The sequence below is a fragment of the Nesoenas mayeri genome (genome assembly GCF_963082525.1).
Source record: "Nesoenas mayeri genome assembly, chromosome: 4".
Taxonomy (NCBI): domain Eukaryota; kingdom Metazoa; phylum Chordata; class Aves; order Columbiformes; family Columbidae; genus Nesoenas; species Nesoenas mayeri.
In genome coordinates, this window is record NC_137540.1 from 47946034 (window position 1) to 47965490 (window position 19457).

A 19457-nucleotide genomic window follows, 5' to 3' on the forward strand; every position below is an offset into this window, starting at 1 on the left:
AGAAGGCCTGATACATCAGTCAGTGAGAAATACCCTCCAGGATAATTGCATGGGGAGGGTGGGCTCTGGCTGAGTCTGAGAGTCCAGGTGAGTGGCACAGTTATGGCTGACCACAATGGTTCACAAGCTGCCCTTCTGGAGAGATCCATCCTAAAGAAGGGTTTCCTCCTTTCCTTACATTAGTAGATCCCAAATATATTTGCCAAGTTTGTTTGTTTTTTCAGGTTTTAGAATGTATTTAATATAAGGAATACGTCAAAAGCTTAAACTAGTCTTCCTTGGGTTGTATGTTTAATTACTACACAACAGCTGATTTCCCTGGAGTTGCATGTCACACTTGTAATTACAACTTGTCCTAAAAAGCATGAAACAATAACAATAAAAATGAGAGCCACTGACTAGGCCAAAGCTACTCATTAGACAAATGGTTTAAAACTTTGGTAAATTTAGCATAACCCTCAAGTTCTACTCTAACTCTTTGGGAAACAGCCAGAATTCTGCACTCCATGAGTATCTCTGCATGATGAAGAAATACAAAATAACTTGGTATGCAAAACAACCATAAGACATAATGCCATTTATACCCATGGAAATTAATATCTTATGACAGACATGGTGAAGAGAGACTTATTGTCAAATTTTGGCTCTGGAGCTACTTGTCTTTCTATGCGCCTGTTTATATCATTTTTGTTTACTTGATATTGGAGAGTAATCAGAAAAAAAGTTATATTGAATTATGAGTCCTGTCAAGTTTTGTATGAAAAGTATTAAAACTTTAAACAAAACTGTCTTCCACATTCCTGTCCTTCTGGTCCCACAGTCTTATCTTGCTTTTACACTGTTGTTTAAACTGTTTCTTCCTTCTTAGTTTTTGTGGGGTTTTTTTGTTTGTTTTGATTGGTTTGTCATTTCTTTGTTTGTTTTTGTTTTTTGGATATGATTCAATAACCCACTCTTTTTTTTTTTAATTATTTCCTGTAGATGTTAAAATGATGAAACCCTGTTTCCTGCTGGAGCAGTGAGCAACAGCCATGACATCTCCTTTGGTCCTCCATGGAAGGTATGCTACAGCCTGCTGCTGAATTGTTATGACATGTCTCTAGCAATCAGAAAGAAAAGCTGGGAAGAGCATGTGACCCAGTGGATGGGATTGGCTTTGGAGTCTGCGGAGTATAATACAGCATGTCGTCATGGACTTGTAGCTGATAACTTGCAGACAAGTATGGAAAAAGATGAGGTTCTGAGTGTGGACCGGAAAGAAAAATGCGCTTCATTTCCAGAGTGCTGTTATAGTGGAGAGCCGATTGGCTTCCCTGCAAAGCAGCTGGGAAATGTTTCAAAAGAGGTGGATGAAAATGATAACCACGAGGATGACGAACATTTTCTGGAGGCCAGCACAGAAACTCTAGTCCATCTGTCTGATGACAATGATGATTGTTCAGCACTCAGCCTGGATAGTGTTAATTACCATATCACTGCTGTGGAAAGGGAACCAGAAGATGAAGAGGAGAATTTAAAAGGAGCAGGCTCCTTAGCACACATGATACCAATAACAGAGGGTAACAAGGCAACTGAAGCATCTGTAATAACTGGAGATACAAGCAAGGAACCTGGCTGTGACACAGTTCCTAAGAAGGAGATGGAAGAAGAAAATGTTTGTGGTATTGTCCAAAGCCTGGAGCTTTGTGATTGTGAAGGCTTAAATGAAGTAGTAGATGTAGAGAAAGAAAATCTTTCTAATTCTCCCAATGTGAAAGAAATTATTATGCCCGGGAAGCAGCTGCTTCATACTGCTGTAATTGCACAACAGCGCCGGAAATCTGATGCTTTTAAAGACGGGCTTGGAAAGTCTGAGTGTAATGTGGTAGAGAGTGGGATTTCTTCTGAATCATGCAGCAGCAGTGACAGACGACTATGTTCAGCAGCAGAATCCAGCGACTGCCTTATGCAATCTTCTCCTTGCTCTTCCATCCTGGCAGTGGAAAATGGTCTGGTTGAATGTGGTTTCACAGAACCTCAAGTGGCCCCTGAAAACAAATGCCTTTCAAATGTCAGTTCAGTAGAAGACATTCAGTGTTTACATGTAAGGGATCATTTGACCACACAAGAATATTCGGACAGTCAAGTGAAACTGCGCAAAAGAAAGGTAGGATGCTCATAAACTGCAGAGTTACTTTTCTAATGTTTTCCCCCAATTTATGAAGATGATTCCATGACTAACTGATTGGAGACAAAATGTATTTTTCAGCCTTGTTTCAATAACTTGTCAGATTTTCTTCAAACAGTTTTGAGAATAATGTGTCTATACAACAACTGAGTTTCATGAGCTCTTTTTAAGGTCTGAAAATGGTAGAGCTGTGTATTTGGGAGGTGCCTTATAATCACTTTATTTTAAATAGATATATTTTTATATACATGTTATATGTGCTGTTCAAGGCTAAATGAATAAGCGTCTTCCGTGGCTTTGGCTTTATTTTTGGCTTTCTGCTAGTAGGTATCATTAGCCCTCCTAGAAAAAAGATTGTGTCTAGAGGTTTGGAAGCCTTATTGAAAAAAGAGAACAGGGAAAAGGTGCAACAAAACTTTCAAAGGGAAAAAAGGAGTGGAACCATTTTTTAGAAGTTCTTTGGTTTCCAGCTCAGCCCCACAAGCATATATTCTTGAAAAAAAAAAAAAAAAAAAAAAGTATTACTGAGTTTGAAACAATGTTCTGTAATTTTAAAGCAACCAGAGACTTTCACTGCGTACACAGAGTAAGGAAGAGTATCATTACAAAACTTCAGTGGACAGATTCTCTGGTAATAAAATTCCAATTGGCTTTCGTGGGAGGAAATGTGCTGGCTATGGTGCTATAGAATTCATCTTAAAGTCTGGATTTCCAAGCTATGCTGCTTATACTTGCTAATAACCAATTTGTAATTGTTTACTCCTTTTTCTGTCTTTTTTCATTTAAGATCATTCAGCTTCTTTTGTCTGCTTTTTTCAAATCTGATTTCTATTACTTGTGTGTTTTTATGTTGTTTGTTTGGTTTGGTTTATGGGTTTGGGGTGGGTTTTTTTGGTGGTGTGTCTCTCTTTTATTTTTTTTTTCCCTTCATCAGCTGTAGAGTCTCAGCAGCTGTTTCACTAAAGCACAAATTCACACATCTAAGGTACTAAATGTCAACACAGCATCCTGAGCTGCTGGCCATTGCTTTCTTGTGTAAAACTTTTCTTAATATTAACATTCAACTGATATGCTTGGAAGCTGTATGTAACTTTTACAAAAGGTTTCAGAAGCCCTCAGAGCCAGTCTTCCTTTGGTAATTCATGTAATCACAGTTAATGTGATAACTGTTCAACTCTGAGTTGCAATTAAGAAATAGAAACCTGACTAGCAGTACAGAAATGCTAAACTTGCCCATCTGTAGAAAAGCATTCAACTGTAAAACTAAAATAATAACCAGATTAACATCATATTTGAGAACTATTTATTATAACTGTATGATAAGCTGCCCTATTTTAGCATGTCTTTATGTCTTTTTTTTTTTTTGATAAGCATAGTAGCTAAGTGATGCACACTTTTCATATGGTTAGCAAAGATCCATTGTTATAATATAATTTCAAAGTCCTATGACTATCTGAAAATTCAGATAAAACTTGTTTTTATTATGTACAGATACAGTCACTGTGCTGTGACTCTGTCCACATTACCTTTCAGTGTACCATGCCATATTTTTTTTAGTAGCTTTGATTTTGCTACCCTGTTTCCCTGAAAATAAGACCTACCCCAAAAATAAGACCTGGCATGATTTTTCAGGATTTTTGAGGATGCTTGAAATATAAGCCCTGCTCCAAAAATAAGCCTTAGTTATAGTTCATTTAAAAAGACACTTTAAATAGTGTTCAGACAACTATCCATGTAAAAAAGCAATAAGTTTTGGAGCAAAAATTAATATAAGCCCCTGACTTATTTTCAGGGAAACAGGGTGGTTTCCATGTATCTCCTTGTGTCTTGTTTTGAGGTAATGTATTCATCCTTTAAAAGTACACTTGTAAGAATTATATTTGAAAATATTTTTGTGATTTGTGTTTGTGCCATTAAATATTTTAAAAGACAGAATATAAAAATTCCAGCGAGACTAATGGTGAGGAAAACTAAGAAAGGACATGAGCATAGAAAGGAGCAAAATAAGGAGGGGCTTCAAGAAGGCTGAGAGTTACATGGCCGCAGCCAGGGCTAAGCTGTGTGCACTGTAAAAGGGGATGGAATCTGCAGATTTGAAGGAGTGACCTTGTACCACTTTGGTTAAAGAAGTCTTTACCAACAACTGTAAAACGTTTGGCAACAGGGAAAAAGATATTATCTGCTGTTGCTTCTGGTATTATTTATCTCTAAGTTCTCAGGACACTTCTAAAGACAGGGTTCCTGTGTCCAGGATTTTATCACTTATCTCTAATTGTATGCTATTTTACAAAAGCCTCTCTGTGTTGGTAATAATCTCCAATGAAAAATGTGCCTATGTTTACAAACTTTCTCTGAAAGCCACTTTTGTAATTTTAACCAAACATTAGAAAAACAACAGACTTGAAACTGAATCCATCCATAAAACTATTTGCTTTGCAGTGACAGGAAGACTTAAGGGATTTCAAATGGTATATAAAACCTTTTCTCTCAAGGTCAGCAGTTCAAACAGTGCAGTTAAGGCCTAAAACACACCACTGTCTGATTAATGCTTAGTGTCAATTACAGTTACACATAAATATGTGCTCGCAGAGGTCAGAATATGGGGAAAGGCACATGGAGATGAATTGCTAAAGGTGCCTGGGCACTCAAACCTTAAGGTGGCACCTCAGGGGATCACAGAAAGGTGCTGAACTTCAGATACTTCCATGACAGTTAAGATCTTGGGACCTTTGAGGAGGCATCATTCTGCTCATGCTGGCACTAAATTCTTCTGAAAACCTGTTCCTCGTTAACATATTTTAAACTACTTTTAATTGTGGCAACAGAGCGTGACCTCCCCTCTTATCTTTAGATCTGCTGTATTCAGACTGAAGCTGAGGTGAGACAGTGTGGATCTGTTGTGCTTGTTCTACAGATGAATGCAGGTTTGAGGGCTTAAGGGCTTAAAGTTTAGCATCTTTGACCAGCACTAGCTCCATTTCAGTAAATTGCTTTAGACATGATGGATGTACTGACACTGAAGATATTTTTTGCAAACAGGTCCAGCTGTTACAGCATTCTTTGCTCCCTCAAAGTCACCAGGGTTCAGATGGTTGATGCACAGCATCCTCTTTTCCTTTGCTTTCCCAGAAAGACTTCCTAAGTCTTGGAAATAAGAAACACCTGGATTTAATTGTAAGAAGTTAATGATGTTAAGTCTGATAGAAAGATTCCATAGTAATCAAGCTTTCCTGTTTGTGTTGACTGATAATCAGTTCAGTTTATCCACAACATGAAGCTGATGGTTATTAATGGTTTAGAGTAGCAGAACCATAAGTGATTAACTATATGTGGCTACACCAACCAGGCTCTCCTGTATGCTTTCCTAGTTAAATAAATTTTTGATTTTTAAATAGTCACTTCACTTAAGAATTGTGCATTCTGAATTTCAAAGAGTGGAATAATCTTTAGAACTAATGAGCAATTTGTAATGCTTGGGGCAACCCAAATCATGTCTAAGTTCACATGTATAATGTAATAGAGCTTTTGGAGGACAATATAATACAAAATCAGAAGAGTATTGATTGTTAAGAGAATACCAACAAAGGAGAATATTTAATTATTATACACTGATTTCTCAGGCATCTCAAAGAAATTTTCCTTTGCAATGCCTAATATTGTTGTTATTTTCATTAACTTGTGTAAGAAACAGGTTCTAGAACTGCTCAGTCACTGAAGAGAGGCTGTTGTCACAGTGATTTTTGAGAAGTCCATAGAAAGTGCTTTGGAGTAAATCTTCCAAAAATAAACTCTCTTGGACTTAGAAATCAAGCTCAAAATAATTCAGACAAACTTTGGATAAGCATTTGAAGTTCTGGTTGCTTATCTAAGTTGAATATTAATTCTGAAACTTTTGGAGTTCTCTTCCAAAGTAAAATTTCTGGTTTTCTACAGAGATTTTTGATTAAAGTTATTAATAAATTCTACAAGATTAGAGACAATAAAGTACTGGTAAATTTACTGCAGAAATTACAATGAAATAATAAATTGATACATAATTATTGGTCTCAGAAAATATAATTGATGTATTTTGCCTAGTGATTTGAACTTTGTTACGTCAGCTGCATTCCTTCCAAGAAAAGGTATACCCTAGAATACTGCTTCAGGAAGGGCTAATTTGGGTACCAAACTAATTGGATTATATGTGATGAACTTGTATCAGTTTCTCTTAATGGGTAATCCCAGACTACATTTCAGTCTTGTTAAAACATTTTGCTTATGTCTCACTGAAAAACAAGAATGAAGTAAACAAACATATTGGTGTGCAAATTACTCATCTATTTTATGATATTTTTGCTTTAAATATTTACTACTTGCAATCCTTTATGGTGGCCTTCTTAGAATCTTTCCAGTTTCTAACAGTTGATGTCATCTTAAAGTCATTCCTACAAGACCAAAGAGTATAGTAGTCAGGGCTATTTCCTAATGCTCACTATTATTGCCACATGTTAATCCGTATTTCTAGATTAAATGCTTTGTGGTTTGCAAATTATACTTAAGCAACATGACAGTAGCATCCAGTGTCAATGAGATGCAAATTTATTCAAGGTTATCAGAAGGATGACAGTAAATATAGAAAGAAATCCAGGTAGAAGGTTACCTGGGGTGATATAGGTCTTTATTGCAGTGGATTTCCCCACATAAAAGCTGTGAGTTTTTTAAGTGTGGGTTTGCATTTTGCATTTTCTGTACTGTTGCAATAACGTTTGTTTCATTATTTCATCAATTGTAATTATATTAATATGAGAAAGTGAAAAAAAAATGCATAGTTGAATTTGAGCCTTTCCATCCCTATTTGCTTTTCGAGTATTATGCTTGCCCATGAGATGTGAAGGCTGACTCTCTTCTGTTACAATCTATAATAAATTATGTTTTATAAGGCTAAGACTATGCTATTTATGTTGAGTTAGGAAGTTAGTTTCTTCCAGGAGTGTCTGCTTCTATCATCCTGTAAACTTACTCCACAGGAAGCCAATGGAGCCTTTTCTGTTGGCTTAGTCCTCCCAGTAAGGTACCTGGAAGAGATAGTAGGAAAGCTTCCAAAAAAATGTCATAAGAGCTACCTATTATACTGAAATGGTTTTCTTACCACTTTTTCCCTGCCATCTCTACTATTCAGACTGCATAATCCTTTTCAACTGAGCCCTCACTTATTAGCATTAGATTCTTATTTAAAATGTAATTTTTGTTGTGAACAATAGTATCCAATATTTTAGATGTTTTTTAAATTGCTGTTAAAATACCAGAGATAAGTTTCCAGACCTGTCACAAGTATGTCTTTCTGAAGTCTTTATCCCCCTTTACCTCAATTCTGTCTTAATTGAATGGGGATAATTTAATTATTAATTATTTTAATAGCAATTTTAATTTAGCTTTTAAATCTTTTAAACTGTATTTTTTTTAAAATAGAAGCTGCTTTAGTAGGAATCCACTCTAAACTATTACTACATAACTAGTAACATGTAGGTACATGGAGGCTTGTCAGTGACGTGTACTTGTTAGTGTTGCATTGTAACAATAACTCAGAAAAGTCAGCATTGAAAAGACAAGCACAGAAAAGTACAAATAAAAATAAGAGCAATATACAAGAAAACTTAAAAATGGAAACGTACGCTTTGCTGTATCGTGATTTCGTTATAGGGAATTGAATTTACTTTTTTTTTCTGAGATGCAGTCTGCAAATGTGTGTCAGTCAGCAATAGATGACACTTCTAAAAGTTGGTGGTTTTCTAAGTCAATTATCTTTAATTGCACTTTTGCAAAATATGATGCATAAATGCATTCATTTTGCACAGTTCATGTTTTCCCATTGAGTACTATTTAAAGGTGATCATCTTGCCAATATTCTAGTAGAAAATCCAACAACCACAAAAAAAAAAAAAATCTACATTCTCAGATTATGATGATTGTTAGAAATCCTGAAAATGTGGACAACAATGAATATTGTTTGTATTGTTTGGAAGGCTGCAGAAGACCAAGGCTTCACTACTTCACTGTCGTCATGGGAGACCAAGGCTTCACTGCTAAAATCCAGACACTAAAAAAGCATTCATGGATGTCAGTGAAACTACTGTGTTCTTAGAGTATGTTTGAGTACTTCACTGAACTTGGGTGTTATAATAATTTGTAACCTTAGAGGCTACAGAAGCTAGTTACTATAGAAGCACTACCATGTCAAAATTACTTCCAAATTGTATGGTTCTCTTACTATATTTCCTGTAAAATTCTGACCTGCACTTGTGCCAGAACAGGGTTTTTTTCATAAACAGACATGAATAACATAATCTTGGCATGTAGGGAATGTTTTTTCTTAGTTTTGTGAAGGAAAACGGCAAATGCAGATGTTGGAAATCAGATAATCTATTTTTAAAGATGATCATTCAAACAGTGGAAATCTATTTTATCATGCATGGAATTTGGATTTGCTTTTGTTCCATTTCTGCATCTCCTGTAATTTTCAGGCTTACTAGAGGGTTTCAAAGTTTTGCAAACTTTCTAAAGGTTTTAGAAAATAGAGTGGGTCTGTTTTTCCAAACTCATAATTTGAATATGAACACCATCAAAAATTCATGAGAGATTCTAATCCACAACAGCTTTTTGAAAGGTTAATTGCTACTCATATCTCAGAGCTACAGTCTGTAGTATTAGTACCGTGAACAACTATTACTGAGCTCCACGGTTGCTTCACCACAAAGAATTTGCTGCATTTGCACATTGCTATTACATGGTCATGATTTTGTAGGCATTGGGAAGAATCTGGCAAGAGCTGCAAGTAAAGCAAAACAAATAGTATGATTTCTTTAAAAAAATATTGAAACCTTCTTGGCTGTCATGAATATTTGTTTCTCTTTTCTGCATTGAAAACTCGATTCCTAAATCTAGTATTTAATAATGAGGACGTGGTTCAAAAACACAAATGGACTAAAACAGATCTAAGTTTTTAAAATTATGCATATTATCTATGGTAATTAGTAGAAAGCCGTGGTCATAAAGCACTCTTATTATTGTGGTTACATGACCATGAATTTTCTCTGTTGCTCTTACAAAAATATGTATCATAAATATTTTCTCCATCTGGGAAGCTAAAGAATGCTTTCCCACAGACTTCCTTTGTGTTTGGACTGAAGTATGATGTATTTCAAACAATCTGAAAAGTATTTAAAACAAGCTCAGAACAGGATGGGATGATTGCCAGGCCATTACAGTATAACCTTTATGCAAATTTTACTTTGACACATATTTGTGACAGTGTTCAGCAATAAATTTTAAAGGCTGCCAGCGTTGTCTAGACTGCAAACCAAGAGACTGTTGCACATCAAGTGCAATAGTTGGAGTTCAGCTACCTAAAATGGTCATGAAAGTATTTGTATTTATACACGGTTCATAGTCACGCACTATCACTTCACCAAAGCAATATTACACGCTTCCAGGAACCAGCGTAAAGAGCTTTAGTTTCATGCAGTTTATACTCAGAAATTTCTAATTTTGTGCAGGTTTGCAATTCTTGTCTGGAAGAAAACTTTTAAAACGTTTATTTTAAAAATTAATCTTCTAAAAGTTCTGATTTGTAAGGGCTGATTATTTGCTGTTTGTAGTCTTTAAATTCTCTGTTATAGGTCTTATTTAATGGACAGATGACCACTTCCTAAAATGACACTAGATTTGTAATTAATACCACATTTTTGAGGGGATGAATGGGCATAGTAGGCACAAAACAAATTTAGCAGTTTAGCAAATGGGAAGCAGAATTAAAAGTTCAGCAAAACCTTCTGGATTACATGACATCACTATCCACAACACACTTTTCCATTGGTTAAAGAAAAATTTTAAAAATGGATTTTGCTGCTTAGAACTGTTCATCTGGCTCTTTCACAAGCATAATGTTCACTTTGAATTAGGAATCAAGTGAAAACAGAGAGATCTGAGAGGTACACAGAGATACAGCCTTCATCAAAAAACGCTAAATACAGCAGTAACCTGGGAAGTCAGTATTAAAGAATTCCTGTCTATATTAAAGAGCCTTTGAAAGAGCCATAGCTATGGCAGAGCAGCTTTTTCAGCACAACCCTGTACTGCAGACATGACCTGTGCTGAAAACAAAACTTTTTCTGTTAGTGGTGCTGTGTCTGAGGAGGAGGCACAGAAGAACAAGCCACCTTGGCCAGCTCTGGAGGCTGAGGCTTTACAGCAAGGAGTTCTTTGCTACTCCTGTTGTGAACTTTTTGGCTGTAGTATACTAGCAGGATGTTGGGGAAGTCCACAGGTATCTGAGCAGTCCCCATGCAGTAGTTAAAAGCAAGTAAGCAAAGAGAATAACCTGTGGGACGAACTGCAGACCAGTAGGAGCCATCTGCAAAGCATTTTCCGTCATTGTTTTTTTGGTGTTTTTTGTTTGTGGGTTGGTTGGTTTGTTTTCTTGCTTTTTGCCACGGTAACATGTATGATGTAAAGGTACCTAAAACTGTGTTGCTCATGTTTGTGTCGTTCTACTGCTCTCTCTAAATGGCAATGTTAAAGGTTTGTGGAGACAACGGGGTCTATGCTACAGATAGGATGTATTGAATATTGCTTTACAAAATGAAACAATACTGTTTCTGCTGCCAAAATCTATTCCAGGCTCCAGAGGATATGGCCTAAAATGGTTATGAATTCAAATTCAGAGGGATATTCTTCCTCCTATGAAAAAAATCCAGGCAGTAATACAGCTTCTTTACACATATATATATACATATATATATACACATGCGTGTCTGTGTGTGCTGGGGTGACTGTATTGCAAACGTAAACCAGATCCTCACTCTCCTTCATAACTCTGTGACAGTTGATGTCTAATGCTTTTACAACAATGGAACACAAGGAACTTGGCTTATGCATACTGCGTTAAGGAAAAATTGGCTCACTGTAACATGAGGGTGTCCTTCAATAATGTGCCATATTAGAGCAATAACTTTCATATCTTAAGTTTCACATTGTTTTTGGAGTCTCACCTTACATAAAAGCTAGAATAACAAATGCAATATGTAAAATATTTCTGTTAAATGGAAGTTTATTTGTCTCTTCCTGTAAGATGCCCTCTTCCCAAATATTTTTGCACATAGCAGGTTCAATTAAACAAAGGTTTCTATTTCAATACCCTGAGTGTCTTATTCATTTTGATAGCTTTGCTCTAGTCTAAAATGTATCATCTAATATATTGATCTAAAAAAATTCTTTAAGGAGCTGATTCTGTTCTTGTACTACCTATTTTAATCTTTTGGGTGGTATCTTCAACCTTTTTAAAGAAGACAGTTTGCATGCACTAATAATCACTGGTATGTGATTGATGGCTGTTTGATATGAAGGCATAAAATACATGAAAAAAAATCAGCAGTGCTAAAGCTCGTGGCTTGTGCTGCATGTAACCTTAGCTTCAAAATATTTTAAAAGCTGACATCTTCAGTACATTGAAAATGAAAAAGCAAAAACTTGGGAATGTAAATTAAACTTCTACTTTCCTACCTCCAGATTTTCTGAAACACTACACTTTTCTTCTGATAAATGCCAAGCTGTATTTGTCTCACACAAATTTAGTAGTGACTGTATGTGTACATCACACCTCACTACATCTGTTGAAATTATTCCAGCACAGTAAACTCACCTGTTTACAGATATTCTTTACTGCTTGAAAGATGATAAAATTATGTGGTAGATGAGCATTATCTTGTTTAGGCTTTACGCTTATAGGAAGAGAAGTAGCCAGAGAGTGAATATGAGAAGAAATAAGACAAAAAAGACAGGGATATTGAGGATGGCTTTTAAGTGGGATAAGATTAGAAAATAAGTATGTGGAAGTTCATTTATTTTCCACATAGTGATCATTCAATTCTCAATTGCACAAAGCTTTCTCAGCTCATGAAAACGACTCTCGGTTGATCTGTTTGTCTGTTTCCAAGCCTTCCTCAATATTGCTAGTGACAGTCAAAGATAATTTAAGGATAAATTCCTCCCTATCTGTACCTTGGTTAATATTCTTGAGGGTACATATTCTGCAGGACTTGTAATTTAGCACATTTCACAAACAATTCATGAAGCTTTTAGTGAAGTCATATTGTAACTCTTACTGTAGGTTCTTTTGCAATATATGTCTTAAATCAATTGTTCATGTTTTTGCAGACTGAAGCCTGTGAATAGTTATGACTGTGGAGAAATCAGCTTTCATCAGATTCAGAAGAAATACATATCTTCCTGAATTTTCCTCTCTTGGGAATAGTAAAAAAAGCCTCAGATTAGAATGTAATTTTTTTTTTTTTTTCTGGGTCATCCATGGTCTCTGTTACACAAGAAAATCCTACTTCATCCTACCTATACTCTTCTAATTAGCATGTTAAGATCGCTAATTCTTTGCCCTCACTCCTGCATCTTCGGAAATGTTTTGATTTTTTTTTTTCTTGTTTAATATACTAAGTGTAGTGTGGTTTTATTAAACTGTTTAGCCTTTTGGAGCTTATGCATGTATAAGGGAAAGATCATTCAGTGACATGAGAATACTGTGTGTTTTATTCCTTGCAAGCATCATCATTTCACAGGGTTTGATTTCAGGCTCCAGGCAGCAGCCAAGCAGAGCCGTGTAATCACAGGTTGAGAAGGGAATATGTAGTTGTTGCAGAAAAGAGTGAACGGCTTCCGCGAGTCTTATTGCACTTTGGTGTGAGGGAAAGAGCTGTCCCAAACACCCTCAAGAGCTGTTTTTGTCATGGTGATGATAGTTCCTAGTCTCCTCGCTCAGCACTCATTTCTACAGTTGCATAAAATCTCTACTCAAATTCATTTATGAAACTATCTGACAAAAAAAATAGCTGTTCTGTGTCTTTTTCATGGCTTCCTTAGCAAGTATGGTCTGCAATGACTTCATCCCTGATTCTGGGCTTCTCTCTCAGTCCTCTCCATTACACACAACTCGTGCCGGACAAGCTCTCTAGTGTCAACAGCATTGCCTCATGAAGCATAATAATGACAGTTTAAATGTCAGCACTGTTAGTCATTGATGATTGTCTGAGGGTTTAAATAGAGATGTCTTATTTTCTAGTCACTATGTTCAGAGAGAGTGTTTACCAGCAGCAAAATATAATTGTGGAGCTTTGATCTTTGCTTTGAAATGTCTTTTAAAGTGTAAAGAAAACTCGTCTATGCTGAGAACGACATTAGAGGCTATTTCTGGAGTTAGACCAGGATTCTGAAGGTGAAAGGACACTTCTCCAGCTCTCTCAACAAGTCCCTGGGAAAGTTAAAAATAAGTCTTTCTGAAAAAAAATTTGGCACTTGTTATTTGAGAAAATTTCTTTATTCCAGGAACTGCCTCATGTAGCAGAAATTTATTTACCATCTGTGTAGACTTGAAAAATTTTCCATCTTACCAGATACACAACTGAAATAGAAACAGATTTTCCGTCCCTATGCTTTCCACTGACCTCTGCTTTAAGAGAGTGCTGTTGTGAAAACTTATGAAATTTTTTGTGTTCCTCAAAGGGGAGTAGCTCAATTATAGCCCATTTGTCAAACTCTGAAGTTCTAGTTGTGACCTCTAATGATGTCACCTTGCTGTTGCTAAAGTGTGTCACCTGGGGGAGGAAAAAGAGGAGTTTACAGACCCAGCGGCTTAAAATATGTGCTTGTTTTAATTAACGTTATAGTTGTTTTAATTACTGTTACAGTACTGACTTCTGATCAAAAAATAGTCACCTGAAAAATGAATTTGTTTTTGATTCAGTACAGATGTACTGCAACTACAAGGGGAGAAAAAAGTTTTTTGTTTTGTTTCAAAAAAGCTGAATACTGGAAGTAACTGCTGAATCTTGAAGTAACTGGTGCTTTAAAATTTAAAGCAACCTGTCTGTTCATAACTCTGCATGTCACTCCTCAGTACTGGTATGAATACACAGGCCAGAAACAAATACAAACAATTCCTGGGAAAGAGAAAAGAGAAAGGATTTGAGGAAGAGATGTCAGGGTACATAAACTTAACTTTTGTTTGCAGTTGCTGGTTGTTGGGTTATTTTCTTTTTTTCCTGTTTTCTGTGGGTACATTCTACTTGTCCTTTTATGCACGTGAAGCATCCTGAAGAACCATAGGGGCTGATTCTTATTTGATGCTTAAATGTCTTTTGATCCCAACTACCAAAATAATACTTGTGTGAGTGACAAGTTTGATGTAAAAGGCAGGTGTTGAAAGCTTCATATTTGAAATCCTACAGTCTGATTTCCTTAAAGAATAAAAAACTAATAATAAGCCCACCACCACCATTCTTATTATATTTGCATTTTTTTCTGCCTTAGCTATTTTTATCTGCCTCAGTGTTCATTATTTTTTGTTGAAAGGGCTTGTCCTATATAAGCCTATCACAGATGCACAGGTATTTGTAATTCTGAGTCTTTGAACTAGTAAAACTGTATGAGATGTGATATTGTTTTAACTACAGGTATTACTGAACCCTTTAATCTGGCAATTCTGATATGTATTTTAAATTGCATTCTGTCTATTTTTGGACTTTTGTACAATTTTTTTATTTGACTGCACATGGTAAGGTAAGCTATTTTATATTTGAGAAAAATCATGTGGCTGTGAAAATGAGCAGGTGTGATTTTTAAACCATTCTATATTCTTTCTCATTGCTAAAATGAGGAAATTAGAGTTTATATTTTCAACATGCAACTATATGTGTTATTCAACAACAAATATTCTAAAATGTGAGTTGCAGGTCCCAAAGAAGCAGAAGTTTTTCCCATTGTTTTTAGTTAGGTTTGTGCTAGTGGGTTAAGGCATGTATGTGCTGTAGTGTTTTAGCTTGGGCGAGGACCATGCTTTTGAAGTGAGTTTGCTGATTGATGTAATATAAAGCATGATAAGTGACGTGGTGAAAGATGTGAGATAGCAAGATTCAGTGTGGATTTCCTGATTTGATAGCTGCATGGCTGATTTGATAAATGCTAATGCAGTGCTTCACAAATAAAAACTGTATTTCAGGATTGCAAATAGCCAGCAAAATTTTTTCAGATATAAGGAAGGAAAAAAGGATGTGAGAGAGTAACAGATTCATATCTGCATAGTGCAAGAGGTATGAATTGAAAAACTAGGTATCAAATGTAGTCATAGTATTGTGCACTTCCTCTACTTGTAATGTGAAGACGTTCGACTGCCCTCTACCCCAACCAAGCAGGCTGCAAGATACATAACTGTTATAACTGGACAACATTATCAACAAGTTTTCTGAAGACAGATTTATAAAAGGGATCAGTACGTTACAGTTTCCTTTTAGGTGAATTTGAGAAATATTCCATGGTAGAAGAATGTGGGTTTCTGACTTGAGGTTAAAATTTAGCCCCTAAATAAACGAAGCAGTCTCTTGAGATTTTTATAGTTTTTGTTTCAGCTGTCTGAAATATATCAGATCAAATGTAAAACTAGTGAAGAGTATCTTTCCCCTTCTTCCTTCTAGTTCTGTCATTAGTTCCCAGTGGTCTTGTGGTAATGTGTTCATCCTGTTGGACAGCTGTTCAGCTCTCTGTGAAAGCGTCCTCCTGATGTGCACTTCCCAACATTTTACAAGTCAGTGTCCTGTTCCGCTTCAACATAAAACTTCTTTGAAAACAAAACTATATACCACCGGGGATCTAGACAGAGAACGTAATATAAACATAACCAAAGTCAGTCTGAATAAGTGATGAATGAGGAAATAACAACTATTACTCTGTATAAGCACTAAAACGCTCCTCGTATGTGTTTGAAATAGAGATAGAGAGAGATTATGTGTTGTATAAGAGGGATTTTTTTTGTGTCTGACATAATTAGCTTTCTTTTGCTTCTCTGAACTACTGCCTGTAGTATCAGGGAACTCTTTGTTTCCCTTCTGTAGTCCCTTGATATTAAAACCCTTTAGTAAAGCAAATAATATCCCCACCATTGACATTAGTATTAGCTTCAGTCTTCGATAAGGGCAGAATTGTGAGCTAGAAGGTAAGGTTTGTCCATACAGGGGGAGTAGAAAGTGTACAAGCAGACTGAAACAGAAATAGCTGATTTGTTCCCTCTTAGCACACATTTTCACCAAACATGGCTTGTGGGATTATTAAACACCAAGTGTTGAGGGAGCTGAAAATAGACAAGGTTTTACCCCTGCTATTACCCCAGATCCTTCAAGGCAAAAGAGAAATTCAGCAGCTAGAAATCATTTCTCTCTCCTAGTCATCCCAAGGCAGTTTGAGGTGAGTATTTTTAAAATCAAAAACACAAAGGAAATGTTTGTCTACAGTTTATTTTAAGACTCATTCTTTGTTTATTGTGAAGCCTATACATTTGATTCACTGGTATACAGTGCTTGGATTCCATTTGAAATGTAATTCTATACAGATAGGGGAAAAAAACCTCTGTTGTGCAAAGGATTGTGTAATAGTAAGTATAGTTTACAGTGGGTATTTTGGATTTGGGCCTCTGTCTGATTTGGATTCTCTCTCTTATTTAACACCTACTGGGATTTACACCCAGGCCACAATATCAGCAGGCACAGCAAATGTGGACTGTGGCTTACCCAGTAATGCATAAGGAGGCTCTGTGTCAAAAGAAATCTATGGCATCTATTTGATTACACTCTTGGTCATTCTGTGCCTGAGTGGTTCTTATTACTCCATGACAAATAGTGAGATTTGTCTTCTTTAGCATGACCAAAGCATAAAATCTACCTTTGTCTGAGAGCCCCCATCTAGTATGTATATGTATTATGTAGCAGTAGTTTCAATCGTTTTTGGCAGCATGTCGAACAGTTGCTTTGTGATTATACCATTTCACATGATCTGTAGGGAAATAAGATAAGCATTCATTTGTTCTAGTTAAGTTTGTCCTGTAGAAACAATCTCCATCTGTGTTTTGTGTTTTAAAAGGCAGAATAAGAATTTCCAGAAATATTCATTGTAGAAGGTTTTTGTTAAAAACAATATATAATATTTATCACATAATTTCCAGAAAACACCCTACCTTTTTGAGTTGTATTTTAGAGAATCTAACTGAAATTAGCAGATTGAGAGAAGAGTTACTGATGATAATATCGGTGCAAGCATTAATAAATCAAAGCAGACAAGTCTTATTTATTCTCGATCAAAGGCAGAGCTGGTGTTAAGGCTTAGGAGTTCCTTGAATTCTAATACTTCATTAAATCTTGAGGGTATAGCATGCAGGAAAAATGAATATTTTATTATGATGAATATTTTTTGTATGGATGGAATCATATTAAATATGTAACTTTTAAAAGGAATATCTCAGTTGAAATAATGTACATAAACTAAGAGAAAGACATTATAAAAACAGTTTGGCTGTGTCCCAGAGATTTTTGCAAGCTTAAGCCTATTGACTGACCTTTGGTAGCCAGAAATTTTGAACTATCAGTGAAATCTGTTAATAAATAACCATTTAATTACGCTTTTTACTTAAAGGTTTCCTGTGGAATAAAATAGGAGTAGATTAGTTCAGATTGGGGCATATGACCTTTCAGGAGTGTTCTAATTACTTCTGCCAGATGTTTAAAGAGAGTTGTCTTGGCAATTGTTGGAGCTTTTCACATTTCCTTGGTTTCACTGAGTGTCAGAAAAGGCGCTCTCCTACTAGTGATGGAGAAATTTCAGCTGGGTTGTATCTAATGTGAAATGGACCACTTCACCTGGGAGATGATACAGCCAGTTGTATGTAGAGAAAATAACAGCACAAAGTCTGGATGTATTGGTGAGGAGGCTACAGGAAGAAAAAAAGAAAATTCTGGAACAGTGCCCATTTATCACTTACTGCTGTACTCTCACTATCCACACAGAAGAATCCTATTCTTTTTCACTAAGTGGATTCATTGGACATGACAATTTTTCTATAATCTTTTTATAAGAAGCAAAAGAGTTTCATGATTGTTAGAAAATATACTGATAGAAGGACAGAGAAAAATTTATAAAGAAGAAACAGGTCTCCAGTGTTAACATTTCACTTAACTGAACTGCTTCATGTGAGCCAGAGCCCCTAAAATCAGGCAGTTGTTGCTAAATCTTTGCTAAATTATGCTGCTGTGGAATTTACTAACCAGAAAGATAACGCTTATTCCTTGAAAGAAAAACTCAATAGATTTGATAATTAGCTCTCAGAGGAGTCCATTGGTTATTTTACAGCTGTGGAAAAAAAGAGTAGAGACCTTATTTATTGACCTAGCTATCTGATAAATCAGGAAGAGATCAGTGTCATGGAATCCTTTTGAACAGACCACCTCCTGACACTGGGAAAGATCCAGATGAGGTCAAAACCCTCAGCTTCCTGTCTCAGAGAGGAAAAGGAGAAAAAAATCTGATAAAGCTACACAGAGCTGCTTTGAAAAATCTCTGGAGATGAAGGGAGGTGGGGGAAAAATGTTAAAAAAAAAAAAAAATCCTCTTGTTGAATGTAGCGAGAAAGTGCCTGCATTCAATAAATATCAAGAAAACTCTGATTTACATTTTTTCCACTTTGATTACACTGTCAGAACTGAGCCTGAAACTTGAGAATCAGTAATGAAACATCCCCCAACAGACACAGTCAGAGAAAACACAGTCATTACCTCACTAACCAGAACGTTAAATACACTTCCAAATGTTACCACTCCAGGGATGGATCAGAGAAGCAGGGTTAATAACAAAGGAGAACTTAGCCCAGTGGCCAGCACTCTTGCTTAGGTCAAGTCCTGCTTTAGCCTTGGGAAAAATGCTCATCCTGCCTAGCATTTTCACATCCTAAAAATGGAGTTAGTGTTGTTTTCCTTTGTCATGTGTATTGTGAGGTTAACTGTATTAAAGGTGCACTGAAATGTTGTATTAATAAGAGCTGTACAATTACCTGAGATACATAGATAGAAGTTCCCCAGGAGTCTCAAAAAATGACTGTCAGTGCTGCAGTGTTGCTTCTGCTTGTTACACTCTCTTCCTTTCTCTATTAAAACTCATAGTTTGTTCCCAGTGAGGGCAAGTATCCCATTTTTGCAGCACACATATTTTAAAATCTGATGAAATTTTGATACTTCACAGTCCCATATGAAATGAATTGTAGGTGTGCTCTTACTCATTTGCATGTGCTTCCTTTCTCTCTGAGGTCTCCATACAGCAGCTAGATAAACTAGGTGACTCTTTTCCCAATGCCTTTTTCTGTCATTCTTCTCCTTAGAATGATAGAATCATAGGATGTCCTGAGTTGGAAGTGACCCACAAGGATAACTGAGTC

General features: G+C 36.0%; 1 protein-coding gene across 1 annotated transcript in view; it reads left to right on the forward strand.

Annotated features, from left to right (window-relative positions):
• Positions 1-621: 621 nt before the first annotated feature.
• Positions 622-19457, forward strand: part of DLC1 (DLC1 Rho GTPase activating protein) — a gene marked incomplete at its 3' end in the record, with an annotated part of 206606 nt that continues 187770 nt past the window's right edge. The window contains exon 1 of the mRNA XM_080343312.1: positions 622-2146. Within this exon, the coding sequence (XP_080199438.1) occupies positions 1094-2146 (1053 nt within the window). The 5' untranslated portion in view covers positions 622-1093. The remainder of the gene's footprint in view (positions 2147-19457) is intronic.